Here is a 15415-nt window from a genome sequence, read left to right as displayed (position 1 = left end):
CATGAAACGGGTCTGTTAAACTAACACAAAGACATTTTGCAAATGTCCCGGGATTCCTCGTTTGTCTAGTCCGTTGTGTACCAGAGTAGGCTTTGCTTGCCTTGGCTTTAGAGTCTGGCGGCCTTCCAAGTCGTATCATCCTGTTTGTCTGAAATCCATTAGTGTGAAGTTACACATGATGACCAGAGCAAGAACGGCAACTATAGTCCAGCTGCATTAGTGCCGAGATGACAGACTTCCCTGCTCAACACTTACTGTGGTTCCAATGGTGCATTTGTATTCCCTTTTTATTTAGTATTTAACCCCATTTTGATTCATAATGCTGTAAGCCCTACCTAGACTACTATACTGTTGGTTATGTTGTGTTTACACTGGTTTTAAATGTTCTGTCATGTTTGTTGCAGATTTGGGCTCCCAGGACTGTTACGATATCCCTCGGACGTTTCCCTCTGACAAGAGCTGCTCGTTTGACTTCAACGAAAGCTTCAACAGCTACTTGGTCAGTCTTTACACGACATGATCCTGAAATCAGTTTAAAACGATCAACGTAAAGGACCTCTCACATTGATACTGATCCTTCCAAGTATTGGACTATTATGACTATGGAGTTTTGAAGTGTACTAAGACGCAGATTAAGATAAGGGAAGCTTGTATGCTCTTACTACTTTTGTGTGTGTGTGTGTGTGTACGCTCTTTTTGTCTATGCCCTCATGTAGCCTGCCTCTCTCTCTGCCCCCCCCCCCAGAAAAACAAAGGCATGATGCCGGTGGGCAGCCAGTCCATGGAGGAAGTTGACCAGAACTACGTACCCATGAGCGCCAACTCCCCGTCCCACCACCGCTCCGGTAGCCTGTCGGGCTGTGAACCCATCATGGAACCCAACTATGTCCCCATGACCCCGGGCCCAGGCACCTTAGAGTTCTCCCTGGGCAAGCAGGTTCCCCCGCCGGCCCACATGGGGTTTCGCTCAAGCCCCAATACCCCACCCCGCAGGCCCATGCTCATCAGCGATTGTCAGCCCCCGCCTGTGGACCGCAACCTCAAACCGGACCGCAAAGGTGAGGGGGGCAGGGTGGATGGCTGGGGGGTGAAGGGGTGTGGCTGTGAAGGGGAATGGGAATGGGGGTGTAAAGGGGTGTGTCTTTGAATGAGAGAGAATCTTGGTACGTTTGTCTTTATCTGCTGTTGCATCAACGTTTTCACAACTGCTCGTCTCTCTACATCCTGGCATTCAACTCAAACTCACGCACATTTACATGTGCTGGCTCATGGTTATGAAAGGCAGATTACCATTGCATTATTTTGAATTATAAACTGGGTGGTTCGAGCCCTGAATACTGATTGGCTAAAAGCTGTGGTATATCAGACCATATACCACGGCTAAGGACTGTATCCATGCACTCTGCATTGCGTCGTGCTTGAAAACAGCCCTCAGGTGCCCCTGAGGTGCCTTATTGCTTAAGTACAACACTTCAAAATGTGTCATTATACAATTCCTGTATGGCATCAGACAGGAGTGCAGATTGTTGAGGCTCACCCTTTGCTCCTCTCCTCAATGTTGGCAGTGTTCTAGACCTCTCTCAATGTACACAGTGTTCTAGACAAAGCCTCCTCCACCCTCCTTTCAGCCTTCTCTTTTAGTTTAGCCCACTAGCCTATCCTCTCCCTCACCTCCTCCCCCCCCCTCTCAGCCTTCTCTTTTAGTTTAGCCCACTAGCCTATCCTCTCCCTCACCTCCTCCACCCTCCTCTCAGCCTTCTCTTTTAGTTTAGCCCACTTGCCTATCCTCTCCCTCACCTCCTCCACCCTCCTCTCAGCCTTCTCTTTTAGTTTAGCCCACTTGCCTATCCTCTCCCTCACCTCCTCCACCCTCCTCTCAGCCTTCTCTTTTAGCTTAGCCTGCTCTCCTAATTTTCTATCCCCCTCACCCCATTCAAAGGGACCTTTGTCCCTGAGTTCAGGGGGCCCTCTCCGGGGCTTTGGGGTGAGGTGACTGGCCTGGGCCACCATCACCATGGAGCGCCCAGAGCGGTCACCTCTATCCCCATTGTCGTGCCCCCCCCCCCCCCCCTCTGAAAGGGCCTCTTTGATGAAGCAACAACCCCCTCCTGACCCACCAGGGGACATTTCAATCTAGAGCAGGAAGGATTTGAATATCCCACGGGGGAGGCAGACCCAAAGCAGAGGTCATTACCAGTCACTGTCAATGGTAGAGAAGAAAGGGGAATATGATAGAAATCCTGAAGTCAGTCCCTCTCTGTTCACGGCTTAGAGCTTTAACTTTCAGGTCACTGACTCTTGGTTATTTTCATTCCTGTGTCTTCCATGGTGTCATCATGGGGTGCCGGATGTGAGTGGTTCAGTGCAAGGACATGTTAGACTGGAATGTTACTGTAGTCAGGGGCTCCTTATTACGGCGACAAAGGGATCGGCAAACAGTTGCTTGAGTTTTTCATAACCATGGGCCATCACCGTGAACTTCCATCTCAATGCAATCTCTGTCCTCACCTAACCACCACTGCTATCCACCTGCTGAGTTTCGGATCTCTGTTGTCCAGCCTGTGTGTTCTTGTAGGGTTGTTGTGTTCTGTTGGCTTCAGGGTTAATCTCTTGAGCCTTCCCTCTGGCTCACTGGCTCTGGTACAAATCCCAAATCAAATCCACCGCTAGACCCTATGCACTTGGTGGAAGTTTGACCATATTGCTTTAACAAATCAATTCCTCTCAGATCTCCACAATTGAATAGGGTCCAGGGGTCCAATTGGGATTGGGCCTCGCTTGCTTGGTTTGGTTCTGTAGGCGAGGTCTTGTGAGGCTGAAGCATCTGTGGTCGATGCCAACAAGTAGCATCATTCACTTTCCTTATGGCTCTGTTCTAAATGTCTGCCATGGTTTTATCTGAGGTGCGCTGTGTTCTCTGGCTATAGTGAGGGTTATACATGAGGTTATAACGTCGGTCTGCTGGTGTACAAATACATGTGCGCTTTTATTGTCTGCTGTTGTGGATGTGTTGTTGCACTAAAAATGATCTTCCACATTCATACTGGTGCATGTTGTTGTCCTGTCAAGTCTATGAGGCCAGTCATGTTACAGGGTTCTGACTAGAGGGAGTACAGCTTCGACCGGAAGTTAGTTTTTCATAGCTGGTTAGGAGAATTGACCCAGCAGGTTAGGAGACATAGGTTAAGGTTAGGAAAATGTTTTCCTAACCTGCTATGAAAAGTCACTTCCGGTCGTAGCTGGACTCCCTCTAGTCACAACCATGTTGCGTGGAGTGAGGTGCATGATTGGAAATGTTAGAGGCCACTGTTGCCATGGCGATGGTCCTGTCTATACTGGTATATACACCAATAGGGACGAAGCAATGGCGGGGTGGAAGTAGTGAGTTGTCTCTCAACAGTCTGTTGATCTGTCGGCTTTGCATGGCAGGGTTTTATTAAAATAGGGGTTGCAATGTCGTCATCGTTTTATCAATGATGGTAATGTGAAAAGTCTTCTTTTTTTAACCAATCAGGTCAGAGTCCTAAAATAATAAGAGCAAAGGGGGTTGGTTTAGAGCGAACCGACTCTCAGACCGTAGGGGAGTTCCCAAGACGACGCAAGGGTAGGTACTACCAAATAACGACGCCTGAAACTTGGTTCTGAATACTCATCTCTCATTCTCTCCGAACGTGTCTGAACTCAACGCATGCTTCTGAATGTTCTCCTGTGACCTATGACATCACCATGGTATCCTGTCTCATCCAATCAACTAATTCCTGGACCAGCGGGGACCCTCTTCTGTTCAGTTGTCGTTTCTGATTCCACATTTTGTTCTCATAACACGTTTTTGAACCTCACCAACACCCTAGAGATGTTATCCTCTAGGCTTCTTCAGGAAATGGTGCAAAGATCATATCTCCGGGTGGAAGATCTCCAGTACGTAGGAGAACGTTGTCAGTGTACTAGTGTACCGCACCAACAACCAAATCTCAAGCCCACATATTCAAAGTAATCAATAGCATTAATGATTTACACCAGTACAGTAATTGATTCTTAGGTTATTGACACACACAAACACACCAGTGATGGACTGTTCTAACCAAGTACCTCTTGTATTTTTAACACTGTTCCGCATGCTCCTGTTTCAACATGTAATTCTATCATGTGCTCTTTATTGTATTTGTGATGGAAGAACGTTTATTGCTCAGGTACGATGAATGATATTTTCCCTTTATGTTCTGTTCAGATATGTGTATATATATCTCTGGTTTGCATGACGGGTGTTTAGTGCTGTACTGTAGGCTGAGAAGTGTTAGTGCTGCTGTCCCGTAGACTGCAGCACCAGATGGTGTTTTCTAGCCAGGCTGAGGGAGCTATGCTGAATGTGTTTCTATAGCACCCGGGTTGCCAGATTGGGCTCTGTTATGTTAACCATGCGGGAGCAGTTGGCTGTGGACACTCAATGTGGACGTGCCCTATAAACCTATAACCAATTGATTACATTTTTGTATTACACTCAACTTCTCATATTGGAATCTAGCCTACAGTTTTAGTCTTACAAGGAGGTATTGTGGCTTTTAGGGACCTCTGTTGGCCAAATGAAAGCCTACATCCCCACCACCTTTTGTATGGTGGAATGGAATGTATTGTGTTGCAATGATGGTACGTGATGAGAGAGATTGACGGGGGTGTTTGCCCCTCCCCTCTACAGCCAAGCCCGCCCCTTTGGAGATCAAGCCCCTACCTGAGTGGGAGGAGTCATCGGCACCTGTCCGCTCGCCTGTCACCAGATCTTTTGCTCGGGAGTAAGTGTCTTACCCTTTGACCTTTCACCTCTACAGCAGCTCAGGGTCAAAGTGGCCCTTAGACACACATCTAGGATTATTGTCGCTCACCGCATACTAACCATTTGGGAGTAAAACGTAAAGCTGACCTTAGGTCAGTGTCAACTTAGTTGAATTCCTTTCTACTGCATGTGACTATAGGTTTGGTTTTCTATCAGAACACTAACCCTCCACGCATGACTTTAGTCACCTCATAACATGTCAAAATAGTCATGTCTTACAAATGAGCTTTTTGTCTTTTTCCAGTGAGTCATTTTTTCTCTGCAGGGAACTCTGCAGGCACTGCTGCAATTTGTGTGTGTGTGTGTACCGACGGTGTGTTAAACAGTGTGTGTGTGTGTGTGATGCTGCTCAGTCCCTCCAGGTTCCCCATGCCCCCCAGGCCTCCCTCGGTGCATAGCACCGCCTCCAGCACCGACTCCGAGGACTGTGATGAGAATTATGTAGCCATGGTCTCTAAGGCAGACGAACTCGTATGTAACACACGTCCTCAACTACTCTCTTCTAAAATATTCATGTTAAATCATACAATGATTTATGTACATTTTCCAAAAAAACAACTTGTCACATTAATAAGCTAATGTTCCACATAAAGTCAGTAGCCAATGAATGTATTACAATTCAATTATTTTTATTCATGGTAAAGTGCAGCATTTGCAATGTAATTTGTCTGATGGCATATCTATCTTAGTGGGCTGAATATCCATAGAACATCAGTATGCAGAAGAATTTAAATACACTACATGACCAAAGGTATGTGGACACCTGCTCTTCCAACGTCTCATTCCAAAATCATGGGCATTAATATGGAGTTGGACCCCTTTTGCTGCTGTCACAGCCTCCACTCTTCTAGGAAGGCTTTCCACTAGATGTTGGAACATTGCTGCGGGGACTTGCTTCCATTCAGCCACAAGCATTAGTGAGGTCAGGCACTGATATTGGACGATTATGCCTAGCTTGCAGTCGGCATTCCAATTAATCCGAAAGGTGTTCAATGGGGTTGAGGTCAGGGCTCTGTGCAGGCCAGTCAAGGTCTTCCACACAGATCTCGACAAACCATTTCTGTATGGACCTCGCTTTGTGCACGGGGGCATTGCCATGCTGAAACAGGAAAGGGCCTTCCCCAAACTGTTGCCACAAAGTTGCTCATTGTATGCTTTAGCATTAAGATTTCCCATCACTGGAACTAATGGGCCTAGCTGGGAACCATGACAAACAGCCCCAGACCATTATTCCTCCTCCACCAAACTTTACAGTTGGCACTATGCACTGGGGCAGGTAGCGTTCTCCTGGCTTCCGCCAAACCCAGATTTGTCCGTCAGACTGCCAGATGGTGAAGCGTGATTCATCACTCCAGAGAATGCGTTTCCACTGCTCCAGAGTCCAATGGCGGCAAGCTTTACACCACTCCAGCCCACGTTTGGCATTGTGCATGTGGCTGCACGGCCATGGAAACCCATTTCATGAAGCTCCCGGTGAACAGTTATTGTGCTGACCTTGCTTCCAGAGGCAGTTTGGAACTCAGTAGTGAGTGTGGCAATCGAGGACATTGCCACAATACTTTTGGGGTGTCCACATACTTTTGTGTGTATATAGTGTAGTCTGACTTCACTTCAAAACATACTACTGTTTTTTGTTAGTGTGATGACATTGAAATGATGAGTCCACGTTTCTTGTTTCAAATTTTCCATGTTAGTAGAGTATACCAAGTAAAAGTCATAGTCCGTTATCATCCTCCTCGACCTACCAAACCTCATATTTTATGGAGAAAGAGATGGTTGCCACAGAAGGACTCCTCTTCAACACTTCTATTTTCTTCACCTCTTCTTTCCCTCTTCATCACTTGTCATCCTGCTCTTTTGTATTTTTCGTTTGCGCTTTCACTCTTTTCCCCCTGCAGGTATTCAGTCCATCTGGTGGACATCTCCTTCCCCCCCTGCAGGTATTCAGTCCATCTGGTGGACATCTCCTTCCCCCTGCACGTATTCAGTCCATCCGGTGGACATCTCCTTCCCCCTGCAGGTATTCAGTCCATCTGGTGGACATCTCCTTCCCCCTGCACGTATTCAGTCCATCTGGTGGACATCTCCTTCCCCCTGCAGGTATTCAGTCCATCTGGTGGACATCTCCTTCCCCCTGCAGGTATTCAGTCCATCTGGTGGACATCTCCTTCCCCCTGCACGTATTCAGTCCATCCGGTGGACATCTCCTTCCCCCTGCAGGTATTCAGTCCATCTGGTGGACATCTCCTTCCCCCCCTGCAGGTATTCAGTCCATCTGGTGGACATCTCCTTCCCCCCCTGCAGGTATTCAGTCCATCTGGTGGACATCTCCTTCCCCCCCTGCAGGTATTCAGTCCATCTGGTGGACATCTCCTTCCCCCTGCAGGTATTCAGTCCATCTGGTGGACATCTCCTTCCCCCTGCAGGTATTCAGTCCATCTGGTGGACATCTCCTTCCCCCCCTGCAGGTATTCAGTCCATCTGGTGGACATATCCTTCCCCCTGCAGGTATTCAGTCCATCTGGTGGACATCTCCTTCCCCCCCTGCAGGTATTCAGTCCATCTGGTGGACATCTCCTTCCCCCTGCAGGTATTCAGTCCATCTGGTGGACACCTCCTTCCCCCTGCAGGTATTCAGTCCATCTGGTGGACATCTCCTTCCCCCTGCACGTATTCAGTCCATCTGGTGGACATCTCCTTCCCCCTGCACGTATTCAGTCCATCTGGTGGACATCTCCTTCCCCCTGCAGGTATTCAGTCCATCTGGTGGACATCTCCTTCCCCCTGCACGTATTCAGTCCATCCGGTGGACATCTCCTTCCCCCTGCAGGTATTCAGTCCATCTGGTGGACATCTCCTTCCCCCCCTGCAGGTATTCAGTCCATCTGGTGGACATCTCCTTCCCCCCCTGCAGGTATTCAGTCCATCTGGTGGACATCTCCTTCCCCCCCTGCAGGTATTCAGTCCATCTGGTGGACATCTCCTTCCCCCTGCAGGTATTCAGTCCATCTGGTGGACATCTCCTTCCCCCTGCAGGTATTCAGTCCATCTGGTGGACATCTCCTTCCCCCTGCAGGTATTCAGTCCATCTGGTGGACATCTCCTTCCCCCTGCAGGTATTCAGTCCATCTGGTGGACATCTCCTTCCCCCTGCAGGTATTCAGTCCATTTGGTGGACATCTCCTTCCCCCTGCAGGTATTCAGTCCATCTGGTGGACATCTCCTTCCCCCTGCAGGTATTCAGTCCATCTGGTGGACATCTCCTTCCCCCTGCAGGTATTCAGTCCATCTGGTGGACATCTCCTTCCCCCTGCACGTATTCAGTCCATCCGGTGGACATCTCCTTCCCCCTGCAGGTATTCAGTCCATCTGGTGGACATCTCCTTCCCCCTGCAGGTATTCAGTCCATTTGGTGGACATCTCCTTCCCCCTGCAGGTATTCAGTCCATCTGGTGGACATCTCCTTCCCCCTGCAGGTATTCAGTCCATCTGGTGGACATCTCCTTCCCCCTGCAGGTATTCAGTCCATCTGGTGGACATCTCCTTCCCCCTGCAGGTATTCAGTCCATCCGGTGGACATTTCTTTTTTGCTCCTTCTATTCTTCTAACTTGTTTTTCTTCCATCAGTTCTCAAGGACCCTTTTTGTTGACTGGTCAGATAAAAATGATTTTCCCTTGCTCAGACTTCATGATCTGGTGGTGTAGGCATGTGAACACAACCACGGGTCTCTTTCTTTCCCACTTTGTCTCACCACTGTTTAGTCTTCCCGCTGTTTCTAATCTGTCTGAATACAGCAAAAATGTCCTAAATACATTAAAAAAATATATATATAAATATTTTCCCGGTGGGTGTCAATAAATTGAACAGCACAATCACTGTTTAACGTTGTTCCGTTCTCTCCTAAAGGAAATTCTTAACTATACTAAATTGACTGGTTAACTTCACCAACAACAAAAGGGGTAATTTCCTGTATAGTAGTATGTCTGCTTGATTGTTTGTTTTCCAGGTCTTTATGACCTTTTTATTGATATGTTTTCCCTTATCGTTTCTTCGCCTTTACCTAATGTTTACATCCTGTTGCTTTTTTCACTCATTTATATTTTTTCCTAGTCCCGCTCTTCCTCTTCCCCCTCTCAGTACAGCCTGTGTTGTTTGACCTCTGACCTTTCCCTGCTGTCTCTGTAGAGAGGAGTCCTTCTACTGCACTGTCCCCATCACCCCTGTTAAGAGGGAGATGGAGGGCCTTGACACCGTAGAGGAGGTGAGACGGGTTGCCAAGTGTGGTTAGACAAGCTGCCTGGGTTGCCAGTTTGGAGCCTAACCGGAGATGCCCATAGAGCCTATGCTCTCACTGCATGGTGTGGGTTGTGGTGTAATTTCCCCCAAAAACCCCACTAAGATTTCAGACACCATCTGCAGTGGTAGTGTACATGCTGACGTGACTTGAGGTTTGCGTAATAACTCAATGTAGTGTTTAGTAGTAGACTGTCCTAGAACTGTCTCGTTTGTAGCTGTACTACCACTCCTCTTGCCCACTCCTAGAGTGTAGCACTAACATTTAACACTCTGTGAGTGTCATCATCCCCCTATCTCCACTGTAACATGGTATCTCCCTTGTTGCTTAGAACATGAAGCTGGGTGCGCCCATGACGGCGGACGGGGGGAGCAGCCCAATGGTGAAGCCCAAGGGAGACAAGCAGGTGGAGTACCTGGACCTAGACCTGGACCCCGGCAAGTCTACCCCACCACGGAAGGTGAGACCGATCTCTCTCACTCACTCACTCACTCACTCACTCACTCACTCACTGTGACCTGTGTTTCTTCCTTTCCAGAAGAAGAGTAATGGGATTGGTCTGGCGGTGTCAGATGAGCGGGTGGACTACGTGGTGGTGGACCAGCAGCGGACGCAGGCCCTCAAGAGCACCCGGGAGGCCTGGAACGATGGACGCCAGTCCACAGAGACAGACACCTCTACCAAAGGGCCCAAGTGACCCCCAGCTCACCCCACGCTGCTGGGCCGCAGACATTACTCCAAGCTCGGGCCCCGGCCTTCACCTCCTCCAGACTCCTAGTGCCGAAGTGAAGGGGCCGGCGGACCTCCAGGGCCGCTGAACTGTCTTTAGTTTACACTGCCATCAGTCAGTCTGAGGACAGAACAGCGACAGCACAGCGCCCCTCTGTGGCAGACAGGGGGTATGTGCCAGGAATAAGCTGAATGCAGTATGGATGCAAGTAGGTTTGATTGATGTATCAGTCCTCACCTGCCTGATATGGGGACTCTGTAAAGACATTACCACATCCACAAAGACTTGGAGTCTGGAACACTTACTGCCACTTATGGTAGATTTTTCCTCTAGTTGGTTGGAGAATGACCAGGAGAAAACTTAAAGACATTTCCTTTATGATTAAATCACAACACTGTGGGACACTGTCTGGAGTCTGTTTTGGGAGAGAATGAGTCATCTCTCTTTCAGAATGCTTAGTGTCTACTTAATACTTTACTGCCAAGGTTGCCTAGTTTTGCTGGTAGGAAATTGGGCCATTTTTCTCTTGTACAGGTCTAATATTATCCAAAACATTGTAAGAGAGAGAACCAGGTTTTCTTAGTGAAAACTTGTTGTGAATGCAAGAAAATAGAAAACAAGTAACTTTTTTCTGAAACGCAACTGACCAAGTGCTCAATCAAAGGTTTGGATTCACTGAAACGTCATTTAATCGACTGAGAAATGATTCTCTTCCTCGTTTAGTTTTTAGTGGAAGAGGAAACGGCTTGATATTTGCAAAACAAAGAGTTGTACAAAGTGTTATGTATATAAACAGAAAGTGTCCTTTATTCAACACTATATACGGTGTGTGGTAATTCTGCAGGGTGGAATTCTATACGCTCTCCGAGATGGTATCGGGACATGTGATATGAAATGACAGAATCAACTGTGACAGCTTTTAACGGGAAGCTTCCCCGACACTTTCTGTGAGTTATGCAAAGGTGTCAAACGTAGGTTTATAGGAGAGAGAAATCAGGTACTCATTCAAATACTAATAACAGCTATTTCCATTTCTAATTTATTTAGAGTTATCTAAACGATAGATGTCCAAATAATCTATAAACGGACAGATTTGATGCTATAGAGCAAAGTGCTGTTGAAAATGCCTTCTCAACGAGCGCCAGTCAATTTTGTTTCAGGAGTTTTATTATTGTGATGGCGTGTCGATTTCATTCTCTCTTAGGTTTTAATTTATTTCAAAAGGATTTACACGCACACCGTTCTGGGGTCTGATGTATGTATGCCTTACGATCTACTTTACTTGATATGTCTTTGTAAATAGTGAGAAATTGTGATGTTTTACCTAAAAAGAAAATGCTTCAGAATCGTAGTGGGTTTTTTTTCATGACGACTATTGGCTTTATTAACTTTCCAGGGACCCTATTCACTGTCTGAGTAGGAGTGCAGAAGCCGCTTTCCCGAAAGCATCTTAAGGCTAAATTCATTGTTAGAACCATAGGATCCTACGGTTCTAATGATGAACTTAGCCTTGAGATAGTTTTGGGAACCCGGCCCTGGTTTAGGATCAGGTCTCCACTGTCGATGTAATCTTAGTCATTGTAAAAGGAAAAACCAACTGATTCTAGATCAGCACTCTTACGCTGAGATTCTTCATGAATACAGGCCCATTTCTCTCAAAGTCCTAAGCATGTTTTACCAGGAGAATTATTCTTTGCTGTATATATTTGCACCAACTATTCCAGCATGTATCATTTGAATTGAAAAAGTGTGCCTGTACTGTCATTTCCATACTACTTAATTCTCACCATCCCATTGCAGGGTTGTCTGTCTCGAGACCAACTGCAAAACGTTGATGCTTTTTCTTTAATGAATCAAAAGAGAAACATTTCCATTTGAAAGTAAACTAAATAAAACAACCTTTTTTGAGTCTATTTGTCACCGACACCCTACAGTATGTCACCTATGTTAAAAAAAATGTTGGCGTACTATAGGGAGGAAAACAATGACAGAGGAAAGAGAAAAGAACAAAGGCCAGGAAGTCCCACCCACTGAGGCTGGTGGGAGGAGCTGGAGGTCATGCTCATTATAATGACTGGAATGGAGTCTAACATGGTTTGTGTTTGACCGTCTATTCCATTCCAGCCATTACAATGAGCCCGTCCTCCTGTAGCTCCTCACACCAGCCTCCTCTGGACCACAGACATTTCTATAGAGGAATGAGAAATGCGCGCACAAAGTGATGTGCTGTACTAAATTGTGCCATTCTGTTTCAGGAAGTGTCCAAATGCCTACCACTTCCCCAATCAATGATTACCTCACCTGTTCACTATTCTCTCATTTAAATTTGATAGCTCTCCATTTAGCCACCAAGGGGAGTAAAAAATCTTCAACATGCAGTAATTTACATAAAATCTAATCGCACACATTTCAGTCATTTCCCTTGAAGATTTGGAGCAACATGTAATCTGGATGAAAAGGGGGACAGTTGTCAATGTATGGGAAGTGTGCTTGGACTGAGTGGGTAAGTGTCTGTAGAAAGATGAGAGAATTGATTGCACTTAGGGTTTTTGTACTACATTGGCTGCGTTAAGAGGGGCAGCCCAATTCAGATTTTTTTTCTCACTAATTGGTCTTTTGACCAAACAGATCAGCCCTGAAAAACATCTGATGTGATGTACTTGAGGAGCATTGTAAATGTGGCTGGTGGAGGATGGCCTGAAGTATTCCAGTTTCTTCTGTGAATAATCTTCAACACATTCTTATTTTTTTATCATTTCTTTATGCGTCTGATCCAATTTTTTTAGCATACCCGATTCGAACAACTTAAATGACATGGAATCGGATATTTCAAGGTACATTTCAAACCACCATACGTGGTTTGAAAATCAGAAGTCTTATTCCAGCCCTTGCGACTTGTCTGAACAGTCAAATTTACCCTCAAGTGGTTTTTAGACTTACGTGGCATATCTTGTTGCTTGCTAGCTGGTTTGATAACAGTTTTACTGAAACGTGGTAGCTAACTAGCTAGCTTGTTAATTGTTTACAAACGAATTAGTGAATGTGCTAAACAGCTACCTAGGTAGCTATTTGATTGCTGTGGCTTGCCAAAAAATACGGGTTTTGAAAGTTGGATCATCTTACCCTCCGAGGCTTTAAAAACATTTTAACACTGATTTTGAACATTCGGAGCAACCGGCAAATAACCATGGCAGGCATTGTCACCTTAGCATGCTACACACTTAGTTGTGCTCAATCTGATGTGAAAAGATCTGATGTGATTGGTCAAAAGACCAATTAGTGTAAAAAAAAAACTGTGTGAACGCAGCCTTCAAGCCTCTACTTCACTTTTCTTGTCACTGTTTGCCACTGTAGCTTGTAGAGACTTCTTACGCGCGCACTCATAATAAATGAGTCTTTCATGTCATTTTTGACACATTTTAAATGGAAATCAGCAGAGGACCGTAATCATAATTAGTCTCAAATTGAACTTGTTGAGGAGCACTGGAAATGTGGCCGGTGGAGGTGGCCTGAAGTACTCCGGGTTCTATTATGATTCATTTTCAACACATTCTTATTTTTATGTCTGTTTTCCATAGTTCCCAATTTATTTACTTCTACTGTCGGGATCTTTAAGTTGGGTGTATTCCATAAATTATGAGCATGACATTGTTCTTGGATGTCTAAAGTTGTTTTGTTCTATTTTGTCTCACTGTTCCTCTGGTTGAAAAATAATGGTTAGAAAGAGGAACCACCTTGTAAAACAATGGGTAGGGACTTATACGAACCACCACGTAAACTAGTAATTTATCAATGTCAGTCTTGCCATTGCTGTTGATCAATTACACCACTAGGAGGCATGGTTGCTTGATAAACCAGTGAAGAAGTTGACGGGCCACAATGGGCATCACGTTGTGCGCGACAGGGTGCTGCAGTACATTCTGAGAAAGATTGATGGACATTGTTTCTTTCTTGACAACAACACTCACCCGAGTTGAATGTTCAACTATGTTATTTTGGAGGATGAGTACTGATATGTATGTGATAAGTTAAGGCTACATATCAGAAGATATATATATTTTTTTTTATTCGACTTCATATACATGGGAATGGTAGAAACACCTTCAGGACCTGTATCCTAGACACAGATTAAACCTTGACTAAGAAGTGTCCTTAATGTAGAATCTCAACTGCAAGTGTTTTTAGTGGAGGACTAGACAGGGAAACTGAACATCTGTGTACATTGGAAGCTGCAGGATCAGCTAAAGGTTGAATTTGATAGGTTCTACTCCAGTGGTTATGATGAAACAACTGACACCACTTCAATGAATCCACATTGTTTTCCAACCCAAGTCCTGTAGGTGGACAATAAACCAAGACACCCTCTTAAATCTCACACTTTTACTTTTAGCCACACATAACATCAAAGTAACTTTGCAAAGGGCATACATACTATATCACAACATAGTCCACTAATACAATATATCACTGTCGATATATCACGGCAGAATTCTCCCCTTTTCCCAGTCCCAAAGACATTCGGCAACACCTCAACATAAATCTCGGAGTACTTCCTCTAACCCCCGTCATACAGATTTATGCCGTTAAAACCGGTCTCCCATTTATTCCTCAAATACAGAAGTGCTAGAGCAAATGGCGCTAGGCTAGCTACTGTTGGGCGGCCATCTTTAATCCTATAAATCACTACTACTCCACATCTGACGATAGATTTACTCCTTGGCTACAGTCACAGATGTCTGTGTTTTGCTGTACTGCATTAAGACTCTGATTGCTGAGTAAAGACCCTAATTGAAGTAAATTAGTTGTGATTGACTGTAGTGCATGGGTGTCAAACTCATTCCATGGGGGCCTAGTGTCTGCTGGTTTTTAGGATTTTCCTTTCAATGAGGACCTAGACAACCAGGTGAGGGGGGCTCCTTACTAATTACTGACCTTAATTAATCAATCAAGTTCAAAGGGAGAAGCGTAAACCCACAGACACTCGGCCTCCATGGAATGAGTTTGACACGTGGTGTAGTGGGACAGAGTGGGAAGCTGTGAAATTGCTACTGGGTTAGCTACATTACCTGGGTTAGCTACATTACCTGGGTTGTCTCTACCAGGGCTACTGTATGCAAGCATTCATATTGCTGTAACATCATATACCCAAATGTTATGTTTGTCTCAGCTGTTTACCACGAAAAGTGACGTGGTGTCCACTTTGTTGTTTGAGTCACAGATGGCCCCTTTAATTTCCCTGCTTTCGTCCAATAGGTGACTAAGCCTGTTGACTGTCACTCTGCTACTCGATGCTCATGACCGTGTTTTTTGTTGTTGTTGTACTAAAACATAATACACATTTCCATAGATTATAGTATACGAGCTGGTGTCTGTGACCTTTTTTTTTTACCTCACATTCTCTGTGGTGCTGAATGTGCGAGGTACTGATATGCCTCGTTATGATAAGAATAATGGCATACATTTGTTTTGGAGAATGTAGAACCCATTTAGCGTTCCTTGATCAGTGTTATTCTGACTTCAAACACTTTGTAGTCAATAGAGATGAAGGATAAAGGTGTTTTG

The 15415-nt window shown here is 45.5% G+C and overlaps 3 protein-coding genes across 19 annotated transcripts in view; all 3 read left to right on the top strand.

Moving 5' to 3' along the window:
* LOC116374658 (GRB2-associated-binding protein 1) overlaps positions 1–11766 on the top strand; it is a 68317-nt gene extending 56551 nt beyond the window's left edge. For 9 of the 17 annotated variants that reach the window (XM_031828338.1, XM_031828337.1, XM_031828336.1 and 6 more), the window contains 6 exons: positions 405–499; positions 746–1058; positions 4694–4787; positions 5182–5299; positions 9455–9583; positions 9662–11766. In XM_031828338.1, the coding sequence (XP_031684198.1) occupies positions 405–499; positions 746–1058; positions 4694–4787; positions 5182–5299; positions 9455–9583; positions 9662–9820 (908 nt within the window). In that variant the 3' untranslated portion in view covers positions 9821–11766. Of the gene's footprint in view, positions 1–404; positions 500–745; positions 1059–3514; positions 3605–4693; positions 4788–5181; positions 5300–9014; positions 9091–9454; positions 9584–9661 lie in introns of all 17 variants that reach the window. The other 8 variants (XM_031828332.1, XM_031828330.1, XM_031828331.1 and 5 more) reach the window with 3 other exon arrangements.
* Positions 6264–9064, top strand: LOC116374659 (signaling mucin HKR1-like). The gene is made up of 2 exons (XM_031828346.1): positions 6264–6726; positions 6769–9064. The coding sequence occupies exons 1-2, from the start codon at positions 6482–6484 to the stop codon at positions 8531–8533; spliced, it is 2010 nt and encodes a 669-aa protein (XP_031684206.1). The 5' UTR covers positions 6264–6481; the 3' UTR covers positions 8534–9064.
* A 410-nt stretch (positions 11767–12176) lies between the features above and the next one.
* The window catches only part of LOC109881902 (type II inositol 3,4-bisphosphate 4-phosphatase-like), a 340632-nt gene continuing 337393 nt past the window's right edge, over positions 12177–15415 (top strand). The window contains exon 1 of the mRNA XM_031828224.1: positions 12177–12356. The gene's annotated coding sequence lies outside the window, so the exon portion shown is untranslated. The remainder of the gene's footprint in view (positions 12357–15415) is intronic.

The sequence above is a fragment of the Oncorhynchus kisutch genome, linkage group LG7 (genome assembly GCF_002021735.2).
Source record: "Oncorhynchus kisutch isolate 150728-3 linkage group LG7, Okis_V2, whole genome shotgun sequence".
NCBI classification, from domain to species: Eukaryota; Metazoa; Chordata; class Actinopteri; order Salmoniformes; family Salmonidae; genus Oncorhynchus; species Oncorhynchus kisutch.
Note: the sequence above shows the minus strand (reverse complement) of the source record. Positions and strands in the feature narration are given on the sequence as shown.